This window comes from Trachurus japonicus, chromosome 11 (genome assembly GCF_045865225.1).
Source record: "Trachurus japonicus isolate A0001 chromosome 11, Traja_1.0".
Classification (NCBI taxonomy): Eukaryota; Metazoa; Chordata; class Actinopteri; order Carangiformes; family Carangidae; genus Trachurus; species Trachurus japonicus.
Window position 1 is genome coordinate 21,884,423 of NC_140917.1, and position 19,857 is coordinate 21,904,279.

At 45.0% G+C, this 19,857-nt stretch overlaps 3 protein-coding genes across 3 annotated transcripts; 2 read left to right on the plus strand and 1 right to left on the minus strand.

The window, feature by feature from the left end:
• The first annotated feature begins 506 nt into the window (after window positions 1-506).
• On the plus strand, window positions 507-5,385 carry LOC146978808 (putative methyltransferase-like protein 24). The gene is made up of 5 exons (XM_085791815.1): window positions 507-989; window positions 1,912-2,010; window positions 3,132-3,268; window positions 3,461-3,728; window positions 4,319-5,385. Exons 1-5 carry the CDS (start codon window positions 630-632, stop codon window positions 4,622-4,624), a joined length of 1,170 nt encoding a protein of 389 aa, XP_085647941.1. The 5' UTR covers window positions 507-629; the 3' UTR covers window positions 4,625-5,385.
• A 960-nt stretch (window positions 5,386-6,345) lies between these two features.
• wasf2 (WASP family member 2) lies at window positions 6,346-13,995 on the plus strand. Its single transcript, XM_085791816.1, has 9 exons — window positions 6,346-6,460; window positions 8,066-8,241; window positions 8,510-8,644; window positions 8,757-8,910; window positions 9,912-10,029; window positions 10,153-10,274; window positions 11,220-11,378; window positions 11,617-12,086; window positions 12,483-13,995. The coding sequence occupies exons 2-9, from the start codon at window positions 8,109-8,111 to the stop codon at window positions 12,638-12,640; spliced, it is 1,449 nt and encodes a 482-aa protein (XP_085647942.1). The 5' UTR covers window positions 6,346-6,460; window positions 8,066-8,108; the 3' UTR covers window positions 12,641-13,995.
• gpr3 (G protein-coupled receptor 3) lies at window positions 13,665-17,661 on the minus strand. Its single transcript, XM_085791817.1, has 2 exons — window positions 17,418-17,661; window positions 13,665-16,146 (listed from the first exon to the last, which is right to left on the minus strand). The coding sequence occupies exon 2, from the start codon at window positions 16,116-16,118 to the stop codon at window positions 15,120-15,122; it is 999 nt and encodes a 332-aa protein (XP_085647943.1). The 5' UTR covers window positions 16,119-16,146; window positions 17,418-17,661; the 3' UTR covers window positions 13,665-15,119.
• Window positions 17,662-19,857: the final 2,196 nt, after the last annotated feature.

A 19,857-nucleotide genomic window follows, 5' to 3' on the forward strand; every position in this document is an offset into this window, starting at 1 on the left:
ATTAAGTCAAGTATCACCTTAAACCTTTAGTAGCCTAGTGGGTTGAGGAAAGAACCAACTTTAATTTCATTTTAACAAAGTGTTTTGGTGACAAGAGTAGGCCTTAAAGTTAGATTTATCAGGCCATATAAAATGGAAACCAAAATAATACTTTGAAACCAAGCCGGTGAAGCAAGATTCTGTGTGGAAAAATAAGTAGGGCTGTGTTTATTCATCACAGGAAGAACAGTGGTCTCTGTGTTTATGGCTTTTTTTTTTCTTCTTTTTAATAGGATTTGGAAACAGTTTATGGAACAATAACCTGAAAGAAATGCCCTTGATTTCATTTGTAGCTTAAGAGGTTAGGTCTCCAGGCTCGATTTCAGGGGGTTAATTGTTACCTGTGTTCGAGTGAGATACATGGGTAAAAATAAAACAGCGGTCACTGTGTCAATAAGGCCACCAGGAATGCGCTTCGTCATCAGTGCTCTCCCTGGGGGCAAAGGAGGAGGAGGAGGAGGAGGAGGAGAGAGGAGGAGGGGAGTTCTCAGCTGGGACTTTCCTCGCTGCCCTCTGGAGAAAAAAAAAAAAAAAGTTAAATCACTGGGCACCGCGCCGGAGATGTTCCCCGGTGCCGCCACGGAGGAGGCATGCGGACCTGCGCGCGATGGTGGGGCCGCGGGAGCCCCCCGCCCCTCCGTCTGGGAATAATACTCCTCTTGATCCCTCCGGTTCTCCTCGCGCTCCAGCTGCTCGTCGTCGCCGGCCCCGGGGTGGAGGAGCAGGGGCGGCGGGAGGAGGAGGAGGAGCAGGGCGCGGTTGCCTTCTCCGTTATCAGCATCGAGCCGGGGAGGAGGTCGCTCCGTGAGGGAGCCCGCGTGTCCCGGCGACCGGGTCTCGAGGAAGAAAAAGAGGAGGAGGAGGAGGAGATGAAGGTGGAGGATGAGGATGAGGGGAGGAGGGAGGGGACGCGAGCCTTTGAGGATGAGAACGAAATGCACTGGCGTCAGGTAAGAGGTGAAATTACTGATAGAGTTTAACTGGGATGAAACCACTTGTTTGAATCTCACAAGCCACTTGTTTATGTTTTCATGATCAAAACTTCACTCATTATACCTTTAATGCCAATTAAAGATGATTTCAAATGTAGCCTACTGAGACTGTGGGGACACATTCAGCAGTGTAGCCTATACATGTTCAGGGATTTAAAAAAAGATGCTGTGGTCGGGCTTATTCATTATGCCGGGTCAGTTTGTGCACAGCCCTGTGAATTATTACAGACATGATGGAACAGGTGAGCGCAGAGGGTGAGCGCAGCACTGACCCCAGATCAGAGAGAGGTGACAGCTGTTCTCTCTCTCTCGCTCGCTTTGCCCTTCAGTTGCTCACTGCTCCAAACCTCCATCTGTGTTTATGTGAGTGCTGGTTCATCTTTCCCCTCTTTACCTCAGACTCCTTCCCCTTCCCCTTCCACACACACACACACACACACACACACACACACACACACACACACACCCTCCTCAAACTCTTTTTTTCATTCTCTTTTTCTCTCACTGTCTCTTTTTCTGCCCAAGGCAAAAACTCTCTGACTCATTCTGTGAATCATCACCCCCTCCCCGCCCGCCTCCCCAAAGAGGTTGCCATGGTGACCACGGGGTTCAGTCTGAGCAGGGTGGGGGGGCTTTCTTTATACTGTGTGTGTTTGTATGTTACAGCGCCCCAGGCAAATGTCTTACCAGCAGGACTGGGGTCAGAGCCCGTGACCTGCCTCCTCAGTACTCATACCTGGGGCAGCGAGTGCAAGGCAGCAGAGGCACCGACAAGACTCACCGTCGTTCCTATGCATTCAGCTCTCCCCTCTACTTTCATATGCATCTGCTGCTCTGTGGTATCAATATATTGATATGTATATATCTGTATGTATCCCAGGTTGGGTCCAGAGGGCTGGAGGTGCAGCCGTGGGCGTCTGACCCGCCGTCATTCACAGCAGAACTCGACCGTATCATCACCTATGCCACCAGGCCACAGGTAGATTACACAGAGCATCACATAAAACACTGTCCTGCTGTCAAATAAAGAAATCTTAGCTTCTTGAAGAGCTGTCATTCACTCAAGTGAAACAAACTCATGAACACAAAAAAAGCGACTGAAATTGTGCGAAAAGTCTCAGTGCTGATTAAAGACCTGATGATCTCTATTTACTGTATGACACATTTTAACTTTGTGAAACTTTTCTATAAACTCTTAATTTTTTTGGGCTTTTGATCCTTTAAATCAAAAGAAAGTTCAAAAGAAAATGAAATTTGGTGTGTCTGACATGTTTATTCTTCTTCTTTTCTGTCTTTTCAATCATCTTGTGACCACATTTATTTTGTGACCCCACAAGACAAAAATCTGATCCTGAGTCTGGCAATCCCCAGTCGAATATACAGAGCTTTGCTTGAAGGTCTCAGGCTACACTCTTACTCATAAGGGACCTACACATGCCGTAGCCAGGAGTTAGACCTTGCCAAGACTTAACAATAATCAATAAAACTTCACTTTTTCAACTCCTGCTTCTTCTTCAGTTCACTTTTTCACTTCTAAAACTGCAGACTTCCAGTGTGGGGGTTAACATAGCAGTAATATGATCAGTCAGGCGCTGTCAATATGCTGGCAGCAGAATTCTGCCAAATCTGGAGCCAGTAAAGCCTTTCAGTTCCAGACTGAAAACTCCCGAACAAGAGTTACGACTTACATAACACCGAGTGCCGGGGAACTGGGAGGGAAAATTATATATCGACAGATTAAACCTAGCATGTTGTGTTGATTTTGTTCTCTAATTACCCAGTACGTGCCACAAATTAAAATGACTCTCAAATCTGCTCTTGCTAAATGAGCATCATTGACAGCATCTCACGTTCAAGAGTCGGTTTTACCTGAATTGTCTGCTTAAAAAAAAAAAAAAAAAAAAAGAATAAAATAAATAAAGTTGATTTGATTTGCTTCAATGAATGACACTTGGAAACATCACCTAACTAATTGTTCTCACACATTTCAGAGGACAAGCTTTCACACAACTTCTTTTTCAACTTCCTCTCCTCACCTGGTTTTATATTGGCTGTGTGTCCAACATGTCACGTGACCTCTCTTCTCCTGCCCATCTCCAGCTGAGCTGCTCCAGGGTGTTATCTCCAGGTCAGGCTCAGGCATCGCAGCCTCCTGCGGCTTCACACCGCTGGCTGCTGTGTGCCGAGGACTGGCTCATTCCAGCTGCAGACAGACCGTGTGTTGCATACTCCTTCAGGTGAGCCCATATGTCTGTACAGTATGTGCATGTGTCACTGCATGTGCTGTGATTCTTCTGCATTCATATCACTGGCAGACTTGGAATAAAAAATGCAATGCATATTTAATCATGCATGCAATAATCTTCAAACCACCTCTGTGCTCCCCTGCCTCTCTGTCTATCTTTTTGTGTTTGTCTTTGTCTCTCTAGTATGGATGGGAGAGATGCAGACTTTCTAAAGACTGTGTCAGGGCTAGGGTGTGAAGTGCACAGTTTTGATCCCAGCAACTCCAATACATCCCATGGTCACCTTGACAACAGTTTGGCTAGTAACCATGGTGACGGAGGTGTGGTCAGACAGCACAAGATGTGGCTTGAGTGGCGCACACTAAGGAAGCGCAAGCACAAGACAAGAGGCAACCTGGGTGGTGTTTCTCAAACACTGGCAGATATCATGACGGCTCTGGGACATCACACAGTAAGACACACACATACACACATAAACACACACACACATACACACATAAACACACACACACACACACACACATAAACACACACACACCAATCAGAAAAAGAGAGAGAGAGAGGGAGAAATTTAGAGAAACAGTGCCAAACAAACATACCTTAAGAGTCTTTTCACCCCAACATACCCAGAAAGCTCTCTTACTTGTACGTTCCCATGGCAACAGGGCTCTGCGCCATCCCTGGCTGCCATGGCAACAGTTTCAGTGAGTGAATCACACACTGGCCCAATTACATCCTGCAGCCACAAGAGGGAACTGCAAACCTACAGTTTGAGTGTGTGCTGGCTGACAGGATAAGGATTACTTCGATGCATACATTTTGAATTATTCAATAATAATAATATTTTATATTAAAACATTTGACCATACAGTTATACTACAGAAAGTAGCAAAGCTGAGCTACATGAAACATGTAACAATAAGAGCAGTAGGCCTAATACCAAAAATGAAAAAAAAAAAAAAAAACACTTTGTACTTTTTATTTGTATTGTGAATGTATAATATATGATGGACATTTTTGACTATTACCTATTCTCTTTAGGTTCACTTCTTATATGCTGACCTGCTCAGTGCCGAGTGGAGAGTTTTCCAGAGCTGGATTGAGTTAGGAACTCTGCAGAGTGTCCATCATCTGGTTGCCACAGTGCACCTGCAATGGGCAGGGTTTGAGGTGGGAGGAACCAATGAGGAAGTGCTTCGCTATTGGTTCAGCATCCTACAGGGTCTCCAGGCTTCTGGACTCAAGCTGGTCCACAGCTCTGCAGGAGAGGGTCACAGTGTCCTAAAACGGACAGTAGCAAATGCTCACAGCTCCTACACACTCAGCTGGGTCAACACTAGATACTGACACTGCATGAATGAGCACAGGTGGACACACAGGACTAGACACTGTGCGTATCCTCAGACAAAGAGGAGAGGGGATTCAAAATAGTTAGTGGAGTTTGTCTATGAACTTTTCTTTTCAGGCAAACACATTTCTTAACATGACATCTCCCTCTAGTGGAGATGAAAGGATTTACTTTTTTTATGACTCCACTGTCAGAGGGAAATAATGTTGCATCCGACCATAACCCGGGTTAATTTGACCAAATATGAGCGAAGGGGGAACCTGCTGATTAAGCTGGGCAAGAGCGCAATAATATAATCGAGAGATTTACAGATTTATATTTTTTCTCACCATGTCAACAGCGGGTATATTTAAATTGTAGCTACTGCTGGACAGCTATCTGGCAGGTACCAACAAATTTTTTTGATTTGTTAAGTTGAATCACAGATATAAATCACTGTATCAATGTATATCATATAATTCTTATATGACATTTTTTATTTTAATTGGATCCAGCTCTGGTTTTGTTGAATGGAAATTCAACAAAATAAATGGATTCAATTCAACTGATTATTTTATGTATGTGTGAGAATAAGGTGTTTTAATGTGCAATAAACATTGAATAGAGGCTTGAATTTGATTGAAACCGAGTGCCTACTGTGACATATACAGAAATCCTTCCATTTTGCACTGTACTCTGTACTGTAATAAAATAAACAAACATCACCAAACAAGACTGTGTTACAAATGTGCATTTAGACCACAATAAAATCCCAAATAAAGCTACAAAGTCTTTACTATCAGTTTGTCTGTCTTTGGTCATCTGGGTTGTTGTTTCATAAGAGGAATATTTATTCTCGAAAATGAGGAAACATTGAACTTTGTTGCATCTATTATGCACAATGTTTTGCACGAATCTTTGCTATACAAAATATTCAGGAAGGAAGTTTGATACATAATAGACAAATCACCCATATAGAAGTGCACAGTTACAATTAATTTACATACAAGTTTGTTTTGCTCTAATGTTGAATGAAAGAAAGATGGGCTGGACACACAGCGAGCATATACATATAATTGTGATTTATGTGATACCTAAATTGATGTCAGTATTTGGTTTTCGCTTTAAACCTATTTGCATTTTGTTCCATTAAAAAAAATCAAAGTAGAGGCTGTAACTGTGGCGTAAGACTGATACGCCCATTGGTGCCACACCGCAAGTAAATGCAATAATTGCATAACATAACATTCAAACAAACAGGTCAATACAACCATTTGCCACATGGTCATAGGTTGTGAACCACTGAATAAATGATTTACCCTTCACTGGAGGGGTGGTCGATTCTCCTACCATGAGCCTTGTCAACTTCCCGTTTGCCGGGCTGAGTAGAGTTAAAAGATGCTCTTCTCTTAACACTCACCCGGTGAGGTTCACAGGACATCTATTTATCCTCTTAAGTGCTTTTCTCCACAGCGGGCCATTACTCACCAGGACCGATGCCAGTCATTCCTCGGACTCGTTCCAACTCGCTGGAGCGCACGTAGGAATGTGCTCCTGCCTCCACCCTCCGCTACGCAAATTACGCACAGATGTTTTGCCACTAGTCAGGGTGGAGTTGCGCTCTTTACGTTGAAATTTCCACATCCTGTACTCGGCAGAACCCGTCGACGGGCGCCGCAGCCAATCAGCTTTGAGGAACTCGGTCTCTCGACCAATCAGAAGTTCAGAATTCCGGGACTCTGGAGATCTGTTTCGCTCTGTCCGCAGACTGCACCGCTCAACATTTCTTGTGGAAATCTTGAGACAGGACAACAAACAGAGGGTATAGAGAGACTTTTCAGCCGCCGCTGTTGACGGTAAGTTAAGTAGGTTCAGTCGGTGTTGTTTTCATAAAGTGAAGGATGTAACTTAGCTGTTATTTGGCTGTTTCTTCGAGATAAGAGGCGCCTACAAGTTACTTCCTGCTCTGACAAGGCCGAGATCCCAAGTTACATTTTAGCCCCTAGCTAAGTGTTGGTGTAAAAGTGCAACGTTTCCGACTGAGACTGTATCTCATAGTTACTTATACAGCAGAAAACTCACAGCCTTTTCAAAACAATGTACTTCCAACTAGCGAAACCGTTGCTAACTTCGGCCTGTCAGTTTATTACCAGAGACTGGCATTGACTGTAACGAACTTATGTTAATGCCGAACATACCATTAACCACATTAAGCGGTGACTGACTGTATTTCAGCTGGAGGCAATTGTGAGATGGTCGAGGCATTTCAAGAACAAAGGAATTAACCTGCCACTAACAACAGGCTCACTATAGAAATGCCTATAATAAGGTGGCTTGTCAAGTGAACTGCGGGCGTTTGAAACCCCACCGAGGAAAACTTGTGTCACCACTTCGCCTTTCTCACAGGGGCCCAGCGCTAACATGAAAAACTGGTAATTAGGCAGGCCCAAATGGGGAATAGGAAGCAGTGCAGGGTGTACTTACAGCAAGAGTACAGCTGTGCTCTGGATGCCCCGCACACACACACACACACACACACACACACACACACACACACACACACACACACACACACACTGCAAACCTCAGAGTGGGAGATGACATTTTATAAACATACTCCATATGGTACTGTAGGTAGGTGCTGCTTTCTGTGGAGAGATGACACAGTAACTTCCACTGTAAACTGAATTAGTTTGCAGAGTTTTCTCCCCTCTTTTTTTTTTTTTTTTAATCTGTAGAGACTGAGTGTGGTTCACAAGAAATTGGGTGTATTTTTGTTGTTTGCTGAGTTGAGCAAAGCTTTTAGTTTTGCTTCTGCTTTAGCTCTGTCTGGCACAGTGTTTATTTATATGTTCCTGTCTATGAGTCACATGAGTGAGAGATTTATTTAGGGATGCAAGTGGTGATTATCTGGTTATTTATTTCTTATTTTTTTATTAGTGTTTCCTCCATGAATTCTCATAAACCATTGAAAAAGAACCGACATTATGCCCTGGAGACCGAAGATGTTTTTAAAATGTTCCATTCAACAGTGCCGGACACACATTATCCGTTTTTAGATTGATAATTAAAGTAGTCGATATTAAGCAGACATACACATTACAGAGCCAGTGAAGTTTGTTTTTGTTTGATATGTTTCATTATAGATTAATTATCCACCTATAAACACTAGACTACTGATTTTATAAGTTTGATCCCCCACAAAAAAATGGACGGTTTATAGTTTTTGTGGTGGATTTATTTTAACAGAAAAAGACAGAATATCATCAAAACATCCAGAAATAATATCATCATAAAAGTGATACTTTCATTTACATTTGATTAAGTGAAATAATAAAGACTTATTTTCCCCACTGTAAGTATTACATGGTAACACATCTCTACATCAGTCATTCACTGCTGTGCTATAATTGCTTAGTGTTTCTGTGTCTCAAAGTGACATTCCCTCTCTTCTCCATCAGGGTTGGACCCCCACCCCCCCAACCCCCCCCACCCCACCCCACCATGCCTTTGGTGACGAGGAACATAGAGCCGCGGCATGTCTGTCGCCAGACCATCCCTACCAACATCCGCAGTGAGCTGGAATGTGTCACCAATATCAGCCTGGCCAACATCATCCGCCAGCTGGGCAGCCTCAGTGAGTGGGAGCTCTGTGTGTGTGTGTGTGGGTGTGTGTGTGTGGGTGTGTGGGTGTGTGTGTGTGTGTGTGTGTGTGTGTGTGTGTGTGTGTGTGTGTGTGGGTGTCAACATGCCTGTCATTAAAATGTGGTGTGAATCGTTCATAACACGTGTCAGGTGTGAATGTCGTTGTGAATTATAAATGTGTATGTGCTGGGTGGGCACATGTGAGCCGAAGGCTTTAATCTGTGGAGATGATTTACTCACGTGTGTCTGTGTGTCTGTAGGTAAGTATGCAGAGGATGTGTTCGGGGAGCTGTTTGTCCAGGCCGGAGCGTTTGCCATCAGGGTAAATACGCTGGGAGAGAGAGTGGATCGTCTGCAGGTCAAAGTCACCCAGCTGGACCCCAAAGAGGAGGAGGGTAAGTGCCTCTTATGTCAGTAGTAAAGTATAATTGGCTTGATATAATATCAAATATGATATAATGAATATTCAGTAATATTCTCTCTGCTTCGTCCGTCTGTGTCTCTCAGTCTCTCTCCAGGCCATCACTACCCGTAAGGCCTTCCGTAGCAGCGTGACCCAGGATCAGCAGCTTTTCACTAGACCGTCTCTGCCGATGCCCGTGCAGGACACCTACACGACCTGTGATCCGCCGCCACCGCTCGACCAACTCAGCAAATACCGGTAGGACTCGGCAGACACACGAATAAACATCCAGGGCTCATATTTATTTATTTACTGGAGCGTAACACACGAAGAATAGTAAGACCACGTGCATTCACATGTGCACTCATGGAAACACGCAAACATACTGTATTTTTGTCATGGTTTATGCATTATTGAAATCCGCCTCTCGGATGCATGTGCTCTCGAACCTCATCTGATGGTGGATCTCAACAGTCGTCCTATAGTAGGCTTTAGATTAAATCCAGAAATCACCATAGTAGAATTACAGTATTTGTGACATCAAATATCACTGCAATGTCAAATGTTTTCCAGGACAAATGTAGACTATTACTACGACTCTCCGAGCTGTTATTGTGCAATTTACTAGAGCTAAAGTGTTTTGATCAACTTATGTAGCCAAGAAGATTTTGGTAAAGTTAATAGCAAACAGGACTGGATCATTTATACTATACTTTGTTCTAAGGATATTTAATCAAAACATTAAATCAAAGCAGCGGCGAAGAAATTCTGAGGGGAAAACAATAACTAGATATGTCACAACCCAACTGAGATATACCATTGAGCTCTCAATATAAATTATGCACGAGGCTTGACATGTCATCGGAAGTATGATTAGAGACCAGAACAAAAGGAGCTTGTGTTGTAGACGTTGAAGTCTGTATAATCAGTATCCACAGCAGTGGCTTGAATGATGCACAGAGCAAGAGTGTAAGCTTTTCCAATTATATTATAAAGGCTCTCTTGTCTGAATGTGAATTAATCTGACCATGACAGTTGTAGCATACAGACTAGACACAGTGGATGTGACAAAGGAAGATGGCCTGCGTCTATTTAAGCTCTGTTATATTGAGCTGAAAAGGGGAAGTGATAGTCTATATAATGCTTTAACACATAACACAGATAAAGATCTGTCTTTCTGTGGACAGAACATTATTTATGCCTGTGAACACAAGATAACATGAAGTGTAACTACAGCGGTTTTAAATGGTCATCTACAGGGAGGATGGGAAGGAGGCCTTGAAGTTTTACACTGATCCCTCCTACTTCTTCGACCTGTGGAAGGAGAAGATGCTGCAGGACACCAAGGACATCATGAAGGAGAGACGCAAGCACAGAGTGAGTCGGACACATAAGTATGCTCATGCACACAAAGGCATGAGTCACTAAGTTGAGACAAGTTAACTTTAGCCACATGAAATAAAAAGCACTGTCTTTTTTCACTGTCTCTGTTCTGAGCAGAAGGAGAAGAAAGATCATCTGAACCAGCGGATACTCAATCCTCGAAAGATTAAGACCAGAAAGGAGGAGTGGGAACGCCGCAAGATGGGAGAGGAGTTTGTGGTGCCAAAGAATGAACTGATGTAAGCTGAGAAAGTGACTGAAGTGAGGGGAGGATTAATGGGGGTGTGCACTGGTGCAGGGTTGTGGTCATCCACAGACCCGCGAGGCTTTTGAGTGCATTTCAACAATACCTTGAAATGAATGACTTCATTATTTCGTCCTCTAGTTAACACAGTAAAAGTACACAGTGTGTACTTGCATGGCAAACTCCACTCTCTCCTTCCTTATCAGCCAATCTGTACACAGTGATATGGGTGGTATGTCCTGTCTGAAAATGTTCTCGGGGGCTTGGGTGTAGAGCCAGTTGCAAAAGGGCAGACGGCAGTAAACAAGTGTGAGTCACACCAAGCCCAGGGGTTGTAAACCCAGAGAAAAAGTCCAAACATGTAACAAATAATATCTAAGAATCTCAAATTGATTAAGTTGGCTGTAGAGCGGCCGTGGCTCAGGAGGTAGAGCAGGTTGTTCACTAACCGGAGGGTCGGCGGCGGATTGATTCCTGGCCCCCACAGTCTGCATGTCTAAGAGTCCTTGGGCAAATCACTGTACCCAGACTTGCCCTCCGATGTGTGTGAATGATTGAGTGGTCATGTGCTGCATTTTCTGTCTTTTTTTTTTAAACACGATGCCACCCGATGAGGAAAAAACATTAAGTTATAGGAATAGGAAACCTTTCTCTCACCACTGTGTAAATCACTGCACTTGTTTTGCGCTGCATATGCTGCTCATTTATAATGGCAGTGTAAACCAGTCACCTAAAGTGACAGTGTCACAGTTGGTGTCTCTTCAAGCACTCATGGTGCGTTCTCTGACATTGTTTCTTTGTAAATGCTCCTTATCAAACAGTGCATGACCCACCACCAGTGTCACGGGTTGTTTACCACAGTTCATTGGTTTTTCACAGAGCAGCGATGGATGAGATTCTTTATTTTGGGCAGATACTGATGTTTTGAATTTGTTTCAAGGAATTCCTCTGAGGGTCTGAACGGCAGCATTGGCTCTGGAGAAGGCTTCACTTCTGACGGCCTCGAGCTGAGTACCGGCTCCTACGCTTACGATCCGGGCTCCCCTCTCCCTCCGCCCGGTTCTGAAGACTTCCTGCCTCCTCCACCACCAGACATGGCGTAAGTAGCATTGTGAATATGAGCCCGCACTAAACACCAACATCACCTCCAACATGTAGTGAACGTGCAGCAGTCCTACACACAAGATTATAGGGTTTGACAGGATAAAAGTGGATTGTACACCCACTGCTCACTTTCAGCTAGTCAGTCTTTAGTGAACACGAGCGGCAGAGGTCAGGTGCAGAGAACCGACTGGTCCGTTTCCTTTCTTCTCTAACTTTGGCTCCATCACCTGCAGGTACGAGGGAGCACCGGCCCCGAAGCGTGTCAGCGTGCTCAGTCCGGCCCACCCACCTCCTGCTCCCCCCATGTCTTCCTCCCAGCCCAACGCCCGCCCCAACCTTGCCCCTCCACCCGCACCTCCTCCACCTCCTCCGCCCTCTGGTTTTGGGGTTCCCCCGCCTCCCCCTGCCTTCGACACTCCACCCTCTCCTCCCCCTCTTTCCTCCTCTCCCACCTCCTATCCCTCCCCACCTGCTCCGCCTCCTCCACCTGCCATGTCCAATGTTGCTCCTCCCCCTCCACCACCTATGCCTGCAGGTATAGGTGCTCCACCTCCTCCTCCTCCACCACCTCCCCCTGGCCCTCCTCCCCCATCCTTCAACCCCGCTCCTCCTGCCCCCTCTGGTGCACCTGCACCCAAACCGCAGCCAGCGCCTGAGCCGGCCCCTGACGGCCGCAGTGACCTGCTGCAGGCCATTCGACAAGGTAAGACACAACCAGACTTCCTGTTTACAACATAGTTAGTGGTTGATGTGACAATATGTGCTACAACACTTCTACATACCTAACACTGTGGTAAAGTACAGTAATAACACCTGAGGGACAACATTTCACAATGATTTCACTATGTCTATGGTTACTTTTCAAATGAAGATTTTTAAAACCTATTACGATCATGTAAAATACAATTAGGTGTTATTACACAATAAATTAAAATATGTAACAGGTGGGGCGTCATTTAGCTCAGTGGGTACGAGCTTTCTGATAACCACGAGATGTCACATAATCAATACTATAAATTTTAAGAAATTGACCAAAAGATAATCAACCAAGTCTGTGCAGATGTGTCAGGCACACACTTAATTTCTACTCCCTGTGTAGGTTTCAACCTGCGGAAGGTGGAAGCACAGCGGGAGCAGGAAAAGCGAGATCATTTCGGCAACGATGTGGCCGCCATCCTGTCCCGTCGTATCGCAGTGGAGTGCAGCGACAGCGAGGATGACTCTTCAGAGTTTGACGACGACGAGTGGTCTGACTGATCACCGTCCGTTTTTGACGTCACTATTTCACCTTTGTGCCCCCACCTTCAGCCTTAAACAACATCAGAATATCTCCATTCAGATTTCATTCTTAAGCACCAGTGGAGCAGAGGTCCATGTGCTGTTTTGTGTGTGAGTAAGACAGTTTGCGAGCGCGCGTGTGTGTGTCCATATAATGTACATGTGACCTATTATTAATCACATTCCTATTTATCATAAATGATTCAGATCAGAGGTGCGGCATCCAAAAAACGAGACGTGAGTCAGCTTGGCTGTGTCCCAGTTTGCCGTTGCTCTCACTGGATGATACACCACTGTTATTGATGCGAGGGTGTTATGTGATGTGATGCACGTGCCCCTGCTGAGTCTGTGCGTAAACACATCACATCTGTCCTTATTTAGCATCTATTAGAGTCAGGTGCCCTTTGCTGCAGGCTGCAGTTCCTGATTTTATCTGCTTTACTGTATCATGGCAAAGGATAAAAGAGAGGGAGCACACACACACACACACACACACGGGCACGTAGGCAGCCCCTTCTACACAGTAATTTTTATATACTCATTGGAAAGACACAAGGTGTTGACATCAAAACATTGTCCTTCATATATACGTTTTATGATATAGATGTAAAGTTTATGTTACACATCAGATCGTATAAAGAAAATTAATGCAATCTCTTTAAAAAAAAACAACCTTTAAACCCAATTTCTATCACTTTCCCTTCCCTCACATTTATATTCAGTCTTCTTTTTCTCTGTGGTTGTCATGGGAACAATCGACTTGTGGATGAGACACAGTTGTAGCTGATAAACAAAATCATGAATGAATTATTCAGCGTGATAGGGGAAGTATCGCCTCATGTCAGACACCTGGGGTGTTTGGTGAGATCACAGAACATATGCAGACATATATCATGATTCATTTTGTACTGCTTTTCAGCTCTGTGACATATTTCTTCCTGCCATTTTTATTTTGAACTTCTCTGGGGATGAACTAGGCTCTAATGCTTTAACCACAGGCAGCTTTCTTTTTTTGTTGCCTTATCCTGCTTCTTGATAAAGTATCTTTTTTATGGTGCATTTCAGTGTCAGTGCAGGTGTATTTGTTTCATCCATGCTGGTCACTGATCAGCTTCTTCCAAAAAGAGTTTAACAGCTGCCATTAACTAAGTCAAATGTGGAACTGACTGACTGAACAGTTTAATGTGGACCACACATTTTCCAAGTGCCTTTTTATTTGAAGTCTGTCTGTGTAAAAGCACAATCACACAGCATGCTTGGCCAAAGTTCTGCTTCTCCTGCCTTAAATTTTCAAATGATTATAGTTATTTCAATAAAGATAGAGTGACTTACAAGGATTGTTGAGATGATTTTTTTTTCTCTGTGAGAATGCTTGAATAGCACTTATGCTTATGCTGCATTGTGTTAAATAACAAGTTCCCAAGAATGTCGAGACTTGGCAGGGCTTAGCAAGGCCTGGCCTTATCCATGACTCATCCTCTATCCTGTTGATGTCATCTTTTCACAGAACCCAGCGCTGGCTGTGTAGGGAGTGTGAAAACGAATCGACCGGAGAAAAGTTCAAAAACTGGGTAGGAGGAGAGAAAAACCTCTTGCATAATCACTGCATCGTCAGACTAGGGCTGCTTAGTAGATTTTAAAGGGACGCAGTGGATGTAGGGTGATGGTAATAACACTGAAGATTACTTAAGCCACCAAATAATTTAGGATACAAGGACAGAGAGCAGCAGTGTGTGCCCTAATTGAGTTAAAGTGTGAGAGACAGAGAAAAAAACACACACTAAAAGCCTTTGCAGCAGTGAAGGAAAGAGAGCTGACATCACGCAGTAGAAAAAAGCATATTTTTTTATTCATTATAAAATATTCATTCATTTCAAAAAGGTTGTGCAACATGAACATATGGTCAGAACCTTTCAAAGTGCCTTTAACAGCATGTGCAAAATAGACTCTCAAAGATCTAGAGACACAGTTTTCTAGACATTCAAGTAAATAAAATTGGGCTTTGGATCTCGCATGTCATCACACTGTGACAGGCTTACATTTAAAACCCATCCCTTCTCTCGTCTTAAAGTGCAGATGGTCATTAGATCCACCATTTAAGAGTGGGGATAGATATACGTCCCCGTGATTGTTTCGTTCTCGGGATCCAGTGGAGCTACAATTAACTGTGGATGAGGCACAAAGTACACACAAGACAGTACGTTTAATCTTTGTGGCAGCAGTGGACCTGTTCCAACATGGCCGTCAGCCAGGACAGTTCGGTACATTCTGATCTGCAGAAGGACGACGTCTCCTCAGAAAAGTGCTGCCTCTGTATGTGTGTGTGTGTGTGGGAGTGTGTGTGTGTGTGTGAGGCTTCATGTTCTGGATCTGGACGACAGTCAACACAGCTATGTGTGTATCTTGGCACACAAACAGTGATATGTCTAGCATAGATTGTGTGTTGGTTTGGCAGTCTCTACACATCCACGGGGTAGTGTATGTGTGTGTTCTGTGTGAGTCTGTGGGGGCAGCAGGCCTGGAGCAGCACCTTGCGAATGTCTTTATTTCTCAGGCTGTAGAGGATGGGGTTGAGCAGAGAGCTGCCCGCCGCTGGCACCAAGGTGGCATAGGTGTACAGAGGAGGGCTGGACGCGTCTCCCAGCAACCCCCAGAGGGAGAAAGGCATCCAGCATCCCACAAACACGCTGAGGACCAGGAGTAACCGAGAGAAGCCCCTCCCACCGCCGTGTTTGCTTGCATATGATTGGTTGGCAGGGAGGAAGTGCCTCTGGGTAGCAATGGCGTGGGCGTGCCTCCTCGCCACCCGGCAGATTCCAGCATACAATTGCAGGGTCACCATCACAACCACCAGGAACCCACCACAGAGCAGCGACAGGTATGTCCGGGTCAAAGGTTTTGCAACAGAGCAGGACTCTGGCTCTCCAAGGCAGTGCCATCCCATCGCCGGTCCCGCCCCGATGACACATGCACCGACCCAGACCAGCAGCAGGAGGATGGCGGCTCTGCGGCGTGATTGGCTTGAGCCGTAGGTGAGGGCGTGGCTCAGAGACAGGTAACGGTCCAGAGCGACGCCCATCAGGCTGCTGAGCGAGGCGACCAGTGACGTCACCAGTAGTCCTGAGGTCAGCAGCTCCGACCAATCACTGGGCTCCACACAGAAGAGGAAGAGGAAGTGAAGGATGAGAGCGACGCCTGCCAGGAGATCCGCCAGCCCAAGGCTAGCCAGCAGCAGGAAGACAGGGGCGCGCAGAGATGGGGTGGCCAAGATGGTGGTGACGACGATTGCATTCTCAGTGGCGATGAGAGTTCCTGAAACACACAGGGCCACGCCCCAAACTGTGAGGGGTGGGAGGTCGTATGTAGACGGGGTGGTGTCCTGCTGGTCCAAGGGGAAGAAGGGGTCTTCACCTCCTGAGGACTCGTCCCAGCCGAGGTCAGAGGTGTTCAGGATCATGGCTGGTCAGCAGTCAGACAAACACAATCTAAGAGGGGAAGAGAAAAGGAAAAACATGTTTGACATTAGCTCTGATTGGTCATTAGTTTGTCTCCATTTGTCCATTTAACAGCCTTTCCTTGACCAGAGTTGAGTGGTTGGAGAGTGGGAAGCTGCTGGAGGCCGGATGTGGCATCAGATAGAAGAGAAGATTTAATGTGGTAATGGAGTATTTAAGACCTTGTTCTCTTGTAATCCAGTGCAACTGAGCTATTGATTTAGTTTGATTAACACCATTAGTGCACTAAGTGGTATTTGTATTTGACATGCAGTGTGTTTTTTTCCTGCATCCTTTGTGGTGTTATTGTTTTTGTCAAAGAGGGATACAAATATTACATTTGTAAATAACACATCCTATAATTGCAGTAAAACATGAACCAAACTAATATAGAGTAATTCAAAGTACACCAAATGATAATGATATTTGAATGACCACAGATTGTTTTTACTGTAGGCCAATGCTGCTGCTTTTGAACTGACAGTGACGTCACAGTCTTGCGGGAAGTCACGCAAACTTGATCGATCTGTCGACTTAATGCATCGCGATACATAGAGTTATCACTGCATTAATTCGCCAGCAGGCTTACATCAGTTCAACTATCACAGCTTGTTCTTCATCAGCGCGCTTCGTTTCAGGACCAGTCACTTTAAAATATACGAGAACATGCGCTGCCAGGTGAATCTCTGGGAGCTTCCACCTGAGGTTTCCCCTCTTGATAGCCTACATGTCTGGACATAATGTTCAAGACTTGAGAAATGCCGCTATGAGAAGCCCGGGGTCAGATTCATGTAGCCCACCATGCACTGCTGCATGTCTGGACTGAGGAAGCCTGCATAGTTTATTAGACTGAGGCTATTTAAAGAATCCGCCTGTTACAAGGTTAAGATGATTTGCGCTCTCTGGTATGTTATCATCTTGTATTGTGCAACGTGTAAGAAATGTTCCTCTTGTAAAGGAACTACCACATCGTAAGCGTAATGCAATGATAAGATTGTTAGATTTGCTTACACAAGAGGAGATTTTATTATTATCATTATTATTTTTCGATGAGTCCTTCGCCCCCCCTCCCTCTCACGTTTCTCACTGAGGAGGTATATCCCACCTCCATGTGCGGAGGACCCTCTTGTATAATACAATTGCAGGTTCACTGCACCACAGAGGATGTCCCCCGCACATGCACGCACACTTGAACACGCACGTGCCGCACACACACACGTATATACAACACATATCTGCATACACTGAAAAATTCATCTTACCTTATCAATGCGATTCGGCGATTCCTTTGCAAGAGTTAAATAAATCAGGTCTCTTGTTAAGATCCGAGCCAAAGTGATGCTGTGGTGATGCTCTCCGCGTGGCACTGGTTTAAATAAGAAGGGCAGTCCTCGTGCTTGGTACTCCGTGCTCCCGTCTTCATCAAAAGTTGCGTTTCACTCTCACTCGGAGTCTCTTGTATCTATTTTTCTTCGGTCTCTCCGGAGCGCTTATTGGAGGCAGAATGGATGCTCAAGCGCGCGGACTCATCCACAAGAGAGCCTGTCTGACGTCAGTGACTGGGACCCTCGACCAATCAGCGGCCAGCACTAAGGATGCGGGGAGAGAAGGGAGGGGTCTGTATATGGAGTAATTTCATTCAGAAAAATGCGGCATCTCTATCGCCCCTCCCACTGCGGTTCACTCTTGCTCTCATTTCTTGTAATAATCACCACCGATAGAACCCCCCCACCCCACACCGCACCCCCCACCCCCAACACACGTACATTTTCTCAATAAGACCCAGGGGCCTGGTTGAATGAGGGGATAGTGTTCGGAGATGGGCAGGGCTGGGAGGCGTGGAGCTCAGGGATGGCGCTGTCCACGGTGCTGAAAAGCATCTGGATGACTCATGGGGAGAGATGTCCTGCAGAGACACTGCAATCTGTGGGAAACAGACACTTCAAGTGAAATCTATCCTCCCAAATGAATGAATACAGGACAGTTTTGCACAAAATATTAGGCTATATAATTACCTTGGCATGAGGAATATTCTTATTATTCTTGGTTTAGTAGGCTAGTGTTAGTCTTGGTGACGTATACCCAGCATGTGTACATAGATGAGCAGAACAATTGTCCACATAATACAACATCTTTTCATACATTAAAATAAATCACAGTGACAAACACTTAATTTATTAAATCTAGACCCAATACAACATGCGTCTCACATGTCACGGCCCTAAAATCCCTTAAAGCTCTTAGTCCTGTTCTAGTAATGGTGCAATATTGGCATGAAGATTTGTGTCTTGGTGTAGGTGGTGAGGGAGGGTTTTCCTGCACCTGTTGTATTTATTTTTGCTTGTTCAGTCATGCATCGATTTGTCTAAGCATCAGTTCACAGAAACACCAGCACCTATACAGTTTCCTAACAGTAAGTATGTATGTGTGTATGTGTGTGTGTGTGCGTGGGGGTGGTGGGGGGTGTCATGGCTTCCCCGGTTTGATAGTGTGAGCGTGGGTGCTGCAGGATGGGCTGTCTACGTGGTCGCGCATATCAATGCGCTAACTCGGGGGAATCTCGTCCGCGCTCGAGCCATATTAGGACACACTTCCTGCCGATAAACCCCTCCTACGTCACAGACAGGAACTGAGGTGCAACACTTCACAACTTAAAAAAAAAAGAAAGAAACTGCAAATTTCTGCAACATCACAACATCAACATTACACAATGAAGATGTGTAAACATGATATTTTATAAGGACAGCACTAGTAGCCTATCACAGGATATTTATAGGGCATATTGTAAGTAATGTGTCCTGTGGAAAGTCCAGGTAATTTCTACATCACTCAAAACTGGGATGGATTTGTATTTCTTATGCTCCTGGACTCATGTCTTTTATTCAGACAGATAGATGATGTAACACATCGTCTGACAACATCCTACAACCAGGCTGTAAATTTCTGCATTATCCACCCGTTAGTCGCTGGTGTTACCGATTACTGCCAGCAGTGCGAGCATCAGTGGAGGAGGAAATCGTGTTTTACAGGATTGCGGAACAGCCCTTTGAATGTGCGTGTGTGTGTTTGAGAGAGTTTTATTTTTATTTATTATCACGCCAACACAGAGACCGAGCGTCCTGTGGCTCTGCACAGAGATAGAGCATACATAACATACATACAGTGCGAGATGTGGGAGTGGGCTGCATGAGCCACGTCGGTGTGAGTGGAGGAGGTGGTGATGGAGGAATTCACTGCATACAGCCTTATAGCAGCAGAAGAGTGTGTCGTGATGCTGGGATCAATGCACATGAGTGTGAGGGCTACAGTAGTTCCGGGCTATGAGTCAGAGCATCACAAAGCAGCACTTCCAACTACATTACTCCTTGTTCTGATGCAGGAGCAGGACCAGGAGAGGGGAGAGAACCCATTTCTTAGTTGGACAACCTGAATCCTTTTCACAAATTTGCACATAGCCTAATTAAGAAACCACCCAGTACACAAACACACATTCAAACATTAATTCACTGTTCAAATTTGGACAGCTGCTAAACACAGTAATACACATCTGTAATAAAACCTCAACTCAAGGTCATCTTGCTGTTATCATTCAACACTGCTTTATATATATATGTGTTCTTCTCTCAGTTGTTTGTCATGCACAAATCAATTATGGGTGAGAGGGGTTGACAAGTGACAAGACAGCACTGTGTCACAGACAGT

Bases quoted from the DNA above. Each gene is read 5' to 3' on its own strand.
- LOC146978808 (XM_085791815.1), top strand. From the start codon at position 630: ATGCGGACCTGCGCGCGATGGTGGGGCCGCGGGAGCCCCCCGCCCCTC. The intron at 3,269-3,460 runs GTGAGCCCATAT...TTGTCTCTCTAG, and splicing joins TGTGTTGCATACTCCTTCAG to TATGGATGGGAGAGATGCAG. The intron at 3,729-4,318 runs GTAAGACACACA...TATTCTCTTTAG, and splicing joins CGGCTCTGGGACATCACACA to GTTCACTTCTTATATGCTGA.
- wasf2 (XM_085791816.1), top strand. From the start codon at position 8,109: ATGCCTTTGGTGACGAGGAACATAGAGCCGCGGCATGTCTGTCGCCAG. The intron at 10,275-11,219 runs GTAAGCTGAGAA...ATTTGTTTCAAG, and splicing joins GTGCCAAAGAATGAACTGAT to GAATTCCTCTGAGGGTCTGA. The intron at 12,087-12,482 runs GTAAGACACAAC...CTCCCTGTGTAG, and splicing joins GCTGCAGGCCATTCGACAAG to GTTTCAACCTGCGGAAGGTG.
- gpr3 (XM_085791817.1), bottom strand. From the start codon at position 16,118: ATGATCCTGAACACCTCTGACCTCGGCTGGGACGAGTCCTCAGGAGGT.